Raw genomic sequence first — 15,000 nt, 5'->3', positions numbered from 1 at the left:
TCGTTTCTGTTCAGTGGTCTTGACCACCGACGTCCATGCCGACAGACCATGCGTACGCGGATCGTACCGGGGACCGGGCGTGCGAAGAACCCGGGGGAAGATTCCCGGGGTCTTTTGAAGTGTACCGCCCAAGCTTTATTGGCTTCGGTATCATGTGATCCATTGTGTCGGGTTGACACTTGGGTACAATTTTGCGGTATTAGCTGCTGTAAACTCACACTCATTTATTAGACCCGGGATTCTTTTATGAAAGGATTCTCAGCCTCATTTGTACGGAGGTTGAGTAGGGCGGAGGATCGGGACCACAAATAGGTGTAATATCAGTCGGTGCCGATCAATAGAATCGTTCGGAATAGAGCCGGAATGGAAAGGCGGCAGTAAGCAACAAGGAGACAACAGCAGACTTGCTGGATCCGGAGGCACTTCAGGTGCGCCGTTGACTTTTGACGGACTTTTCTTGCTTCCGGAAGGCACGAAACGGAAGAGGATTAATCGACTGACAGTTGATCGCAATGAAATCATATCGCGTCATGTGCATTTGAGGCACATTAAGAGTTTCGATGCAGTAATAGTGGATCATTTTTCAAATTATATTTAAATTGGTTTACCAGATTCATAATCAGGGCTGACATTGATAATACTATGTAATACACTGAGACAACTTTCTACAGCCGTACCCACATTTTTGGCGTTTCTTCCAAACCGTTTTATGAAATCAACTTCTGGTTTTGGGTAGATTTTTAAGTATCTCAAATTATGAATAAAACCATTTAGTTGAAAAGACATTTTATTATTTTCGCCTTTTTCTCGGTCAAATACGATTTTTGCGCTGTCAACTTTCTATAGCTGCATTTGCAAAATAATGCAATATCTGGCGAATTTATTTAGGTTGGTGAAGATATTTTAATGTAACATAATTAGATTGTTTTCCTGAACCCTGGATGACTACAAAAAACTTGTTAGTTTTACATGAAACTACAAGGTGACCATTCCTGAAAAAACGATTTTATGAGTATTAAACCATGGATTGTTAAAATACTTGGTGAGAATTCTGGCGTTTTCTTGCTAAAAAAAATTTTTTTAGAAGCTGTTCAGCTTGAAAACATACCTAAAAGGACCGTGGAGCTTGTATCTATGCATTAAAATCGTATTACAAGGCGTAGACGCCAAATTGAGCTGCACCCTTTACAACATACCAACCTAATCATTTGAGTATTTCGTTAAAAAAAAAACTAGATAGAAGGAATCATACTGTTATTTTCGTAAATCACGCCAGTTGCCTGTGAAATCATCAGGACGAATAAAATTCAGCAACTTTTTATCAAAACAAGATCACCTGCTGTTGAAAAAAACGAGAGAATACAATTGTTATGATTCTAACATAATATTCAAGCTTTCATTTGTAGAAGAGCTAGACCAAGCACGAAGTCACCGTACCGACTGATGTGTGATGGCGAGTCTTACTAAGTTCAAGTCGTTCTGTTGGTGTATTAGAGCTAGATTGTAGAGACTAATACATGTTTGATCGGATTATGTAAGGGATAGTACACAAAAACGTAGAGATGGTCTCCTTGCAAACTGGGAGATGCAGAAAGGAATATGAATATCTGCACCGATTTAGTGGATATTTGCACCTGTTTCACAACATTTCAGTTGCCCTTCATCCACGAAATTGATGTTCACGGCATTCACTGCGAAATTGCGAACTTTTGTAGATCCTTTAAAATGATATTTATAATTTTATTTGATTTTGGTTTTCTTTGACTGATGCACCAACACATTCCCAACAAGTGTTAATATCTTCCCTTACTTGTTTAAAATACTTATTTTTAACATTCTTACACTGCTTGCTGGAGTACATTGCCGGAAAACCATTTGATTAAATTAAAACTCGAATGGTTTTATTCGTGATTTTTACTGCTTAATATCGTCCAAAACCAGTAGTTGAATTAAAACAACGGTTTGGAAAGAAAGTTGTCTAAGTGTATAAGTTTTTTAATACATTGCAATTAAAAGTGAACCGTATTCCATAGTTTGATCCACAGTGCATTATCCTCTTCATAGAACAAGCAATGATGTGATGCTTTTTGGCACCACCATCGAGCTTCCAGCTCCTTGAAAAACAGTCCAAATGAGCGCGGGCGTTCCATGATCAGACAAAACAGAGCAGCACCATCGGCGCGGAAATGGAACGTCATGTGGTAAATGGATTTACACCTAGGGCCACCAAAACGAGACCGGCTAGCTGAGGCTAGCAGCACAGGAAATTGAAAAAATACCACGATAGGGTCCAAGAGGAAGGAACGACATTACAAAAGGACTACACATCATCATCATCATCGCGGAAGGCGAAGAGAGGGTCGTGGAAAGCGATTCGATTGCATTAGTAACGGGAAAAGCTTCTTCACAGCAGCTCGCAACTAACGAGATGAGTTCGAGACGTTTGTAATGCCTGTAAGGATATGTAGCAGAAAAAATCATCGACCAGGATCGAGGAGGATATACCAGGCGGTGGCGGCATTCGTGCTTAGATCGTGCCGGCTTGTTTAACAGGAGGATATTCGATGAGCTACGAATTAATGAATTAAGGAATGGTGTGGCTTTTTGTTTTCTCACCTTCAGCAACTATCCCGTTCAACACTTCTCACATGCCACGCAACCTTTTACGGGGTTCATATATAGTTAAATACAAATATTCACCGTCTTCTAGCCAGGAACGGCCGCTCGGGAAACGAGAACTCATCGTGGTGCGTTCTATTGTAAGTAGCTTTGTAAGATGGGCGCTCGCGTGGTCCTTGGTCGAGTACCGCTAGGTTTTGTGGTCGGGTATTGCAGGTGCCCGCGTTGCGTCGCGTCGCGTCGCTATTGAAATCCTCTTCAAGATTAATGACCGAGCGCTTACTCATCGCATTGCTCGATAACCGGCGATCACACGGCGGCCACTTCACAACTCGAAGCCCACGAAGTTCGTGATTAATTCACACACATCCAGCGTGAAACGCTCGGAGCCTCGGAGCCTCAATCCTGGCTCCCGAAAAATGGTGCTGGAGTTTGGTTTCGGCGTTGGTTTCGGGGCTAGAACGACCTGTTCGCCTGGACGGCTGGGCGGACGGGGACAGCGACAGCGGCATCGACACATCACAAAAAGGCAACATGTAGGGGCCATTCCGCCGACCTACCGAACGCCTTTTTCTCCCAGACCAGACATTCAGGTCTATTCTCCTCTAAATGACAAGTAATTTGTTCGCCCGATGAGAGTGGGAAACGGTATGGCCGAACGGTGAAACACGGTCGCCCTAAGTCATGTGGCCCTGACGGTCAATGGTAGCAACCAGCACAGGGCCATGGACCGAAATCTGGAACATGAAACGAAAAACCGCACGGGTACCGGTCGGTCGCCGGTGCCACCATGATGGCCAGAAAATGGATCGCCTTTATGATGTTTGACTTTCACGCATCCTTGGGCCCGAATAAGGGTGGTGGGGGGTAGGGGGTGTGTGTGCTGAAACACTCCTGGGACATGCTGGTGCAAGAGAGCAGCTCCTTGAATTGTTCTTCCACCGGCTGCCAGTGTTGCTGTTTTTGTTGTGCAAGGAGTGATCCAAATTTGCGGTAAATAGAAGGAGAGAAGAGGAAAAAAATCGAACAAAGAAAGTCGACGGATCATCCGCAGGAGTAGGATAACAACCCTCGGGGGCCATTTTGGCTTTCGGGGTCCTGGGAAGAAATCCAGAGGGAATCTGGGCACAGTAAGGATGCGAACAAATGCAATTGTTTGAAGATACTTTCGGCTACCTGTTTTATGTGTGTGCTCGATGCACTTGACGTACTCTCCGGTCGTTAGTGCATAGTGAGTATGCGGATCTATGGCGTTGTTTGATTATTTTTGTTATTGAACAAGATAACAACAACTAGACAATACACCTAAGATAATATTTCCTCTTCGTGGACCAAAAGCCCATCCTTTCTCGTTCTGTTTAGTTAGTGAACGCAGTCTTCATGTGTGTTCTGTGTCTGTCTGCACCACGTGTCAGGGCGATCGACGGCTGTGTCCAATGTATCCTTTCTTTCCGCTAGATATGGTTGCATAACTTGGTGAACCACAAGCCAAACTCGCTCGCTTGTCGCCATGCCGTCTCAGGTTACTGTGATCCTTCGGTTCGGTTGTAACGCATTACGCTCGTCGGTACGTCGGTCTAGCGCTTGGTTGCGTCGCGAGCATTTGTCGGTCGGGATTGAGGATCCTGCGTGTCAGGTCGCCCGTGGCTGCCGTGGCGCGGTGGCTTCCTTGGTGGCGATAGGGCGGCGGCATTACATCAAAGACTTCACACATTGCCGCCGGGTCGAGGGAAATTGGGAAATGATGTTGTACGACAACCTTTTAATTGTTGTCACCCTTCCCGGGTGGCTTTTCGAGGAGCGGAGTGAGAATGTCAGAATGGTTCTACGTCGGTGGCGGTCAGAGAGTCTGAGCAGAGTAGAAGAGAAGGGGCCGCTCACCGCCACCGCTGAATTCGGGAGAAAAGGTAGAATGGAATCCCACAAATCATCCCTTGAAAGCGGAAACCATCCCGTCGTAGGCTCTCCCATACTACCTCTCGGATATTGAAAGTTTTTAGAAGATGAAGAAGAAACGAGGAATTTCGAGGCAGAATCGAACGGCACGGAAGACTAGGCACTGCATCCCAATGGGATCCACACAAACCACCATTGTGGCCACCATTTTCTTGTTGTTTGACGTCTCTCGAACATCGAGACGATCGTATGAAAGGAAGGGTCTGCTCTACATTTTGGTCTACAATAGTGTCAACGAAGAGGACACTGGACGGACAATGGGCAGTGTTTGTCAGCAACGATTGCTACCGAACGTCGGTGAAGATCAAACTGAGAATCATATTGATTGATGCCGATAGTAATGATGCGAATGAGAACGAACTGCACCACGATACTGCATGTCTCGGCGCAAGTGCATAAATCGAGCATGATGAAGATTAGATTTTTCAACTAAGTTTAACAACAATCTTAGTTGAAGATTGTAACAAATTAAAGGACATTTTGGCTGCTACAATTATCACGAGGCTATACTATCCTTTGGATATACCTGGTAGAACCCAATCCTGTATATTTAAATGCCATAGTTCTATTTCGTACCAGAGTAACACAACAGATACTTTTCTTTGAGAACTGTCAAAAAATGATCGACGACTGAATGGAGATCTTCCTTTCTTTTATCCACTTCAGTTTGAAACTAACCGTATATTCTATAACATTAGTTGTTTTTGGTCATGATAGAAGTGTGTTTAGCACACACACACTTTACGTGAATTATCTATTAACATGCACCTATGTGGCTGATGACATGATCAGTGATAGCTTTTATATTCTGTTTTATAAATCAAAGATATAAAGAGACTGTTGATACTCTGTGTTGTTGGCAGTGTTGTGTACTCGTATGTTATAATACTGTCTTCTCAATATGTGAATGGACCACGGTTAGAAAAGAAACAAAATATCCTATTAAAGAAGAATGGTAGCTGCCAGAAGAAAGAGGAAGCAAACGCACTTGCAACATGTTTGCAAACATCCTATTGTTGGCAAACTGTGTATCCATTGAGTAGTAGCACACTAACCCACTCAGCAGGAAGAAACAGATGGTCCGTTATTCTATTGCAAATAACTCTCTGGAATCATTCAAGTGACCTTGACTCATGTGTCTTTAACCTTGTTTCGTTTCAACCAGCGAGAGAGCATCCTCACCGTTGGTTATGGTGCAACAAGGACGATTGTTCCGGATCGGACTCGCAGGTGTCTCTACTATAGACTTTGTAACGGTGTTTATGGCCGCAGCTTCCGCAGCACCTTTGACCACACCACTTCCGGACATCCCGTTGACCTGGAGCGTGTAGCTTAAAACACATCCGGTACGAAGAAAGGGCGGCGGCGGCGCTTTTTGTTTTGCCGGCCAGCAGTTGAAGCTTTTCCATCCTGCAAACAAACCCCGGTTCGATTTGTCCTTATGCAAAATGAATATCGACCAGACGACGATCCGACGGTCGAGCAGCAAATGCACCGCTTTGCACCGCCGACTACGGTACGCCGGGATCGGAAGTGCACTGCAGGGATGCAGAGTTGCGGAACAAAGCACGCTATGGTCACTACAGGGCACATGCTGCATAAATTTCATGCATCAACTGCTCGGTGTTACTGCAGCAAAGGTGACTCCGATCCACACTACCATAGGTGGACTGGGCGCATAGACAGTTCCTCTATTGTGCGGAAACCCTTCACAAGGATGGATCTTCTGCCGCCCGTACATGCTGCTGTCGCTATTGACCCAAGTAGACAATGGTTTAGTTTGCAAAAGTAGTCACAACAATTACTCAGCACTGCCGGTTTCCAATTGTTTTTCCGGTATTCAGAAGGATGCGGTAATGCTTTGATGATTTTTTTTGTGGTAATAGCGTATTTTCATCAATGAATTTGAAAACCAAACAGAATGTTGGATGGAGTTTGGAAATCTACCAGCAGACCAGTGTAGATAAATTCAATTGAATTTTGGATTAGGGTAAACTTTTCCGAATTTCCGTAAAATCTTTACATTTGTCAAATATGGCTGTCGTCATGCATTATTTGTGATTTGCTTAAAAGTTTAGCGTACATTTGTGCTTCTAATAGACATTACGTATTACAGTTTGTGATAAAAAGACTATTTTTTTTACAAATGACTGAATCAGAGTTCAGTGAGTTACTGATAATAAAGCAAATTATTTAGTAACACAGTATAAGAAAAATCTATTTCGACACAGTACAGTTTGTCTTGCACGGATTTGGGCTATTATGCTGTTTTCTAGTGATCTATTCGGATATTTTCTGGCTTGATAAGATCTCAAACCTTCTCACAAAACTATTAGTCGAACTCTAGTGTCGTCCGTTATGGTGTTTTTGTGTTAAAATCGTGGTTAATTTGTGTTAAACCTGGCATATGTTGCGTTTATTCGGTTGTTTTAGTTTGTCCGATTCAACGAAACACCCTTCCAATAACGTTTGAATATGATATTTTGGGTAAAGTTTGGAAATTTCAAGCATTTTGCGGTTTTTGGGCTCCAGCTAAATCTAAATCAACAAACTAGTAGAAACAAAACACTATCAAAAAATCTTCGATACATCTACTACGGACAACACATTGACAAAAAAATAATCTAAATTAAAAGCTCAATGTTAATGCTTTCAGCAGGTTTGTTGATAAGGCCTATCGGATGCGTATGAAATACACTCTACATTACGATGAGCGAAAACTCACTTCACCTTTAAGTTACGTTCTAACTGAACATGTTCACATGTTTACAGCAAGGCGATGAATGACTTGTGTCCTCATGCGTCTCCTATGGCTGCTGACATTGAAAACGACAAACGTGGTTGCCAAACCAAGCTACACGTTCGCGTACTCGGCGAGTTGTGTAGGTAGGACAGTCAAAAAAAAAACAAAAACCAAGTAAAATCCGTGCCACTTGGAACCGAAGCGAGTGATTGGGCATATGATGATGCCTTTAATGCCTATATGCACTGTCGCTGGAGCTGCTGAGGCTTGCCAGCGAGGCCACGAGAAACGAAACGAGCTGCGTGGCAGAAGGTGGTGTGGGAGAACAGTTCGCGAAATGTCATCTCGGATATGATGCGGCTTTCATCGTTTCATCGTGTCTCGTGCCTCACCATCATCATCATCACCACCACCCCACAAGACAGCGTCATTTTCATCGTCAGCGCGACGCCAACCAGCCGAACTAGTTTTGTGGTTCAGCGGATTATTATCCGTTGTCTGGTGCAGCCCGCGCGGTGGTACCTCATGTTTAAATGAAGTCATTTAGCGGAGCGAACCTATTGCTGACACTGACGATGTCACTTTTTGAACCGAGTAATGTGCGCCGGTTCGTTAGGGGACTGTGACAGCCGCAACATCCTACGGCATGTAAAAGAGGAAGGCAAATACCAAAAATGCCGGTACCACGTTAGCTGGCCTTTATTACGACACTGATTATCTGAGCCAAATCGATCGGCTTAGTCGGACTTTCGTCTTCGTCGGAAGAGCCGTGATGTTAACCGAGATCTTTACACCCCCAGAGCATCATAAGGAATGAGGCAGTCTAGACTGTCCCTCCATACACCGAAAAGCTTCGTTTCGATAACGAAAAACGAGCTGCCTTTTTTGTAGGACGCAATGAGCTTCTTTCGTTGCGCTATGAAAAGTGTTTGAACACAGCAGATTGCATATGAAAGCGCATTTCGCGTTCTTATAGCTATATCTACCCCCAAATGGAACTGTAGAACCATTCGAACTGTTTCTTTTTGTTCGTTCGGAATCTGTTAAACACTATCGGTGCAAATAGCTCTAATTTCACACTACAAATAATATTTTCATAGTGCAAAAAATGGCAATATTCGTTCCTAAAAATTGAAAAATGCGGACTTTGTTGATTATCTACTTCTATTTAAAAAAAATCGGCCACAGAATCGCATCGAATGCTTGGTAAAGCTTACGGTGAGCATGCTCTCGATGAAACATAATGCAAAGAGTGGTTTTGAAAATAAAAAAATGGCAATTTTGATGTGAGAAACGAGGATCCAACCAGGAAAAAAGTTTGAAGACACCGAATTGCAGGTCGTATTGGGTGACACGGATATTAGCGAGCGTTACAAACAATAATTAATTGATTTGGACCGTACATTGCACTTTTTTTTGACGAAGCATCCGTAAATTGTCTTAAAGATATGTGAAAAATGTATAAGCAACAATTGCCATTCCTTTGAAGAATAACAGTTTCTACATTTTCGCAGAATATACGTGTTTTTTTCACAAAAAATGCGGTTTCATATTTCACCTGCTAAATGGACGATTCTTTCCAATATTAACATTTCAAATATCGCAACGAAAATTTGCTGAGTTCCTATAATCACAGTTACAGTATACCGTGCGCGTACAGTTACTTATGCTACTTACCACCCAAAATTCCGTGTATGCTGTAGTCTTTTCTGCCGTCGTCGTCTTTGCGTCCTCCTTCGATGCCACCACCGCGCAGCAGCCGGCTGATCGATGACACGCTAGGTGGATCCGTGACGCCCTCCTGAAAGCATCGGAACCAAACAAGACAATCAAACGGATATCAATAGCTAGATATAGCGTATGTATTTTTGTGTGTTGAGGAGGAAGAAGAAAAAACAATGAAACAAATAGAATGGAAAGCATGCACTACTCTCGACAAACCCATCGTTTGCCAATCCATTTGCCACGTTCTATTTGATTCTCATTAAACGGGTTTGGCTCTTACATTCTCTCTTTCTCTTTCTCTCTCTTTCTCTTTTCTCTCTCTCTCTCTCTCACACACACACATTCCCCGACTTCATTCTTTTCCATTTTCTAGTCGGAAGTTACATCTGTCTGTCCGCTGCTGTTGTTCCTGTTCCTGTCACATATTTCTCACAGCGATTCTCTCAATCGCTCGTCTTCTATCTTTTTGTAACGCTTTAACGCCATCCATCTTCTCGTTCACCGGTTTTTTATGGAACCGTTTTTTTTTCACCTCCTTCCCAAAGAATCGTGCCGGACGACGGAAGGGCTGACCAACTAACAACACAAGCTCGTAAATTCGTAGGTGCTAAACCTTTTCACAGCTTCTAATTAAATTTTCCCACTTCTATTACTCCATCGCAGAGGGCGAGCTGCGCGAGCATCCAGGTTGCTAGGATGCGCTCCATCCGCGGCCGGAGGAGAACGCGCCGGTGGTTTGTTGACTCTGTTTTGGTGGTGCCTTTTGTGCCAATGATGATGACCGGTTTTATGGGTTTTGTTTGCTCTGCCTATTCATATCTCATTTCCATTGACTAACCATCGACGCGTTTGCGAACGGTACCAATGTCTACCAATGTGTTCGTTCTCCATTTTTTTTTTCGGGGGGATGTTTGAAGTTATGAGAGCCAGCATGGATTCCTCGCTCGCCCAAAAACCTGTGGTTCGTTGTGAGCAGCGCAGCGTTCTACCGAGGAGCAGGAACGCAGCCTGAAGTCTTCAAATCTTCTGAATTCAGAACTAAACAAATTGATCTCTTGCCGGCTTTTTTTCCACGCTGCACGTGGCCACATTGAGTTCGAGTAAGTGCTTAACGTATTTTATGATGCCTTTTTCTCCAAAAACCCAAGAGCTCGATGCAAATGTCCTGAAGAAGTCGCCCCAAGATCAAGAAAGGGCTAACTGAATCAATTCTGTCCTGAAGCACCTGTCACGGGCGATCTGCGCGTAAGTTTTGCCCTTGTCTGCCTTAAGTTCTCTTCATTTTTCAATTAAATTTCTCACAGTCACGTTGATGACCGTCATCACGTCTGTTCGTGATCGCGTCAGAAGAAGTTGGCAGCTCCGCAACCCTCCCGATCCCTTCTAGACCCCAATGGCCACGGCCGCACGGGATGTGGTGGGCCGAAAAATTTAAATCAAATTTTGAAAGAAATTGACCGACACTTTCGTGGTCTCCCGCTGTGGTCTCGTGGCTTCTTCAAAAAAGGATGACCGCGAAGACTCGTGCCCGACTGCGTTGTCGTGTGCTTTCATCCTTCCGCCTTGCGGGGCCGTTCGTTAATTAAATGATGATCATGATAACACCTCCACCCGGGGATGCGCGGCACTACTGCATTGAAGGGCCGGGCGAGAAAAGCAATCAGGGAACGGTTTTCCGAGATGAAAATGAAAATGGTGGCAAACATTAGACGGCCCTGCTGGGATGCTGGGTGCCAATGCGAAGCAGAGAAAATAAAGAATCAAACGAATGGAGAAGAAAGGCGCTCGGACGATTTCATCGGCGGTATCTTTTGTTTTTCTGTGTTTTTTTTGGCTGCAAGAAATGTTGTTAGATGGTTTGACCCGATGATTGATGAAATCAACAGGTTGGTGCAGGTTGGAAAGATGTAGCCGGTGTGTGAGAACAATGGCCAAGGATAAGCCGTCGTTCTCCTCAGGAGAACAGTCCTGGAACATATCTGTTGGGCATATCAATCCAGCAGATGTTCTAAAGAGGAGATTGATGCAGGATACTGTAATAGAGTTAATCGAACACCATCGAATGCACATTTGGCTTGTTTAGCTGTGAATAAAACGTTTTCTTTTAAAACTTTTGTGAAAACGGCCCTTGACGTACATATATTTGCTTCTTTTTATAAAGAATCTTGAAATTATTTTAGCAGAGTTTCGTGAAATTTCGAAAAACAACCAGAAACAGAAAGCAGAACATATAATTTAATACATGCCGTTTTGACAGTTTTCGAACACAATTCAATCAAAAGTGTAACACCTATGTCGATGCCCTTGACAAAACAAATTAAAGTTGAAAAGTGTTTGAACAATTATCTGAACAATGATGAAGGCGCTTCGCTAAAGACCTAATAATACGGTATGGCGTTTACGTTTCGTTTCGTTGTCGAACGGATAATTGCTTAATATCGACGTGTGTGCGTGTCATCTGCTACGACTACCTGGCGTGGGCGAGCACGAGGCAGCTTAGCAGGTTTTGTGGTGCCAAAGGAAACTTCTTCGATCGCTTTGATTGCTGTATAGAACAGGCAGATAGGGCCGGATTTCAACAAAATAGGCTAAACTGTCATGCTTTGAAAAGCAATAAATAAATTAAATAGTAAATATATGATTAGTTTTTTATCATAACTAACTTCAGGCATCCACTCTTATAATTACTTCATTTAACAGTAAAACTGTTGCTGTTTTCATTTAAAGTAAAAGTTACAGTTAAATAACAGTTACAATTAAACTGTATTAAATTTATAGATAAAGTAATGCAAGTTGCAATAGCATTACCATCATAAAATTTTGTTAAAAGATTTCATCCTGTCGAATGAAACAAATACTGAACTGAATCAACCAAACCGTAGCCCCGGCTGAAGATGTTTGTTTGGAAGAATAGCGTCCAAGAAGGCGGTAATCCTGGTAACAGATTCCGCCCTCATTCATTCTGATTGACAATATGATGCGCGGTTATTTCAACGATTATCATCTGAGCCACCTCACGAGACCCCGATTCCGACACCTTCACCGTCCGTCACCTCTCCCTTCTACCGTGCGTCTTTTACACACACACACACTCGCGCGGGGAACAGTATAGACCCGTCAGTTTGACTTGTTTGATGTTCCCGCTTAAGTGACACCCTGCGACAGCTATGACATGCGTTGTTTTAATAAATCGCTCGACCATGGCTCTCGATGGCAGCAGCCAGTAACATGCAAGTAGAGCTGTCATGTGTTGGAGTAAATATATAATAATTCACGTTCCCGGTGCAAACTTCAACTTCATCGACAACCCCCATCGGGATGGTATCGGGTAATCCCAATGGCCTGTCGGGCAAATTACGACGTCAAGCCGAAGCCAGTAGTGGTGGTGACAGCCGAGATCGAATGCGCTCCATGCATCTCCAGCGAGATGTGAGATGCAAAATGTATGATCAGTACTTTTGGGGTACATTCGATCGGTCGCCACTCAGGGATCTCCGAGTCCGATCCGATTTGATTTGCTTTTTCCTCGTAGCTCTTCGATTTGCTGGTGGTAGTAGTACAATGTAGAGGAACATTTACCTGCCGGTAGCCGACATCAGGCCCCAGTTGACCAGGTTGATGTCTGTTATTGTCGCAATGCTCGTCCGGGCCAGCGCTCTAGAATGGTAGAAGAAGCAAGAAAGGGAGAAAGTTCTATTCCACGATCTCTGTCTGTATGTTTGTGTGTGTGAATCTGTATGTGTGTGTGTGTGTGAGTTTGCTACAGAAATTTGTGGCTGCGGCTGGCTGTTCTTTGTCCCCTTCATTCTCAATTTGAACATTCCTTTGGCAAACGGACGCCGTCTGTCATCTCAGTGGCCGTTTGCTAGCCGCTAGAGGAGATTGACATGACAGCTTTTGGAAGAAAAATGCTTTCCAGGCGTGATATCCGAAGGGCTTCCGCACGCAGAGCACAATTCGCTGCCGGGGCCGCTGTCTGCGTGCTGTTGTCCTGTTGACGGGTTCCCCGCCGTATCGTCGCTTGGGTTGATAGAAAACAAATTTCCTTAATCGGATCATCATCGGTGTAATGTCTCGCGTCCATGGCAACCGTGTTGCCATGGGTTAATCTTCCGATGAGTCGCGATAAAAATTCAGCAGAGCCCCCAAAGGAGCCCTTGGTAGTGGATGGAGATTATGGTAACCGATCGGCCAGCGATCGGTATTCGATTGCCAGCCAGCCAGCCAGCCAGGGCCACCATTCATGGATGATGGCAACCGACGCAAGATCGCAGAGTGATATCTCATCTCATCAGTTCATTCATTACCCTGCCGGCAGCTGCCTCTGAATGAGGCAGCCCCAAAAAGCAAAAAAAAAAACTGGTCCGAACGGGGTAGGGGCACGACAGCTTAACACAACAGGCTCGCAAGTATCGTCGTCACTACAAACGATAGGTGTGATGTCGGCGATAGTGATACTCGGCAAACACGGTCCATTTCGATTTTCCTCTTCCCAGCATGCCGAAACGACGAGACGAGAGTTATAATCTGCTTACCAATCCCACCGGAATCACTCCAATTCTTTAGTCCGATCCTCTAAAGTCCGAACCACTTTCAGGAGGCCGGGCCGGGCTACCGACCGATCAATCCGATGGGGCCACCGCCGCTACCATGACGGAATATCGACATCAACATCATTAGCCTCCACAATGTGGATGTGTACATTCTCAAACAATCCGTGACTAAAGCTCGGTTGCGCTACCGGAATTTTTGGTGAGCCGGGTGAGCCGGGTGAGAAATGGTTTCACGCGTGACCACGGCACGGCCCGGGGCTTATCACACGGCGCACACGGACCAGGGGAGAGTTGGTAAAGGAGCCGGGAGATATCGAGCAGTAGTTGTCCTGCTGCCCACCCCGTTCCCGCGGGAACCACGGGAGCGAAGGGATATTCATTCATTCACTAGTTACAAGCTCCCGGATACCGCGCAGCTCGATCGATTGCATCATGATGAGTCATGGTAGTAGATTGAAGTTTCATTGTTGTGTGAGCTTTTCTGTGGAAAAATAAATGATGTTTACGCCGGCAACCAAACAGCAGCAGCAGCAGCAACATGGCGATGATACAAGACAACGCCGCTGCTGCTGATCGAACCTTTCGCCAATTGATGATCGAAATATTTTGAAACGATCACATCACCGAAGGAGCTACCGGTGCACCGGAGGATCCCCTCCTGGCGTGTCCATCGGCTATGGGCCCCCGAGATGGCGGTTGATGAGTTTTTTTTCACTGTCAATTTCGTTATTTTGCCTCCCCGTTTCGTCCTGTCCTTTGAGTCTTCTGTGTGTCCGGGTATATTCTTCCGAAAAGCTGCTCGGTATTGACGACCGCCTTTGGACTGGAACATCCCGGACCAAGGGCTGACATTCCGCATGCTGTTTCCGCACACAGAGCAAGCAGCAACAAGTCTTCCGCCGTCGTGGACATCGTTGTCGCCGTCGTTGTCCGGATAGTTGGAGTGAAGAAATCAAGGCAGAAAGCCGAGGGGCAGCTTGGGGGCTTTACGACCATTGAAACCTCCGGGGCCCCGTGGGCTATTCATCACTGGCCGAAAAGTCATTAGCGGCATCGCCATTGCGCCCGGCACGCTGGTGCTGGTGGTGGCGATTCAAACACCCGGCTCCAAATTAACACTCCAAAATGATTCCTAATTTCGGCCGACCGCGCTACCTTCTTCCGTCTGGTCCGGGGCCGGTGAAACACTAAAGGCGAACAGCAGCAGCAGCAGCAGCCGGTCGTGGATATGGATGGATCATTGAGGAGTAGAGTCCACCACAGGACGCACCATCGCGGAGGGCCCCCCAGATGATTGGGATCGTACGCTCATGCCCAGATGGTACGTACGCCGGACGCCGCTCATCAGTGGAGAAAGGAGACCTTGGAGCACGCAAGGCGCACCGGAAGGGTGGTAAGGGGTTG

The 15,000-nt window shown here is 45.1% G+C and overlaps 1 protein-coding gene across 1 annotated transcript in view; it reads right to left on the bottom strand.

Moving 5' to 3' along the window:
* The window catches only part of LOC125955464 (protein gooseberry-neuro), a 24,782-nt gene that overhangs the window by 4,310 nt on the left and 5,472 nt on the right, over positions 1 to 15,000 (bottom strand). Inside the window, exons 3-4 of the mRNA XM_049686600.1 lie at positions 12,500 to 12,700; positions 8,996 to 9,125 (exon numbers count right to left, since the gene is read on the bottom strand). Coding sequence (XP_049542557.1) covers positions 8,996 to 9,125; positions 12,500 to 12,700 — 331 coding nt within the window. The remainder of the gene's footprint in view (positions 1 to 8,995; positions 9,126 to 12,499; positions 12,701 to 15,000) is intronic.

Source organism: Anopheles darlingi, chromosome 3, assembly GCF_943734745.1.
Source record: "Anopheles darlingi chromosome 3, idAnoDarlMG_H_01, whole genome shotgun sequence".
In the NCBI taxonomy this organism is placed as follows: Eukaryota; Metazoa; Arthropoda; class Insecta; order Diptera; family Culicidae; genus Anopheles; species Anopheles darlingi.
The sequence above is the reverse complement of the archived record's forward strand: the minus strand, read 5'-3'. Positions and strand labels throughout refer to the sequence as shown.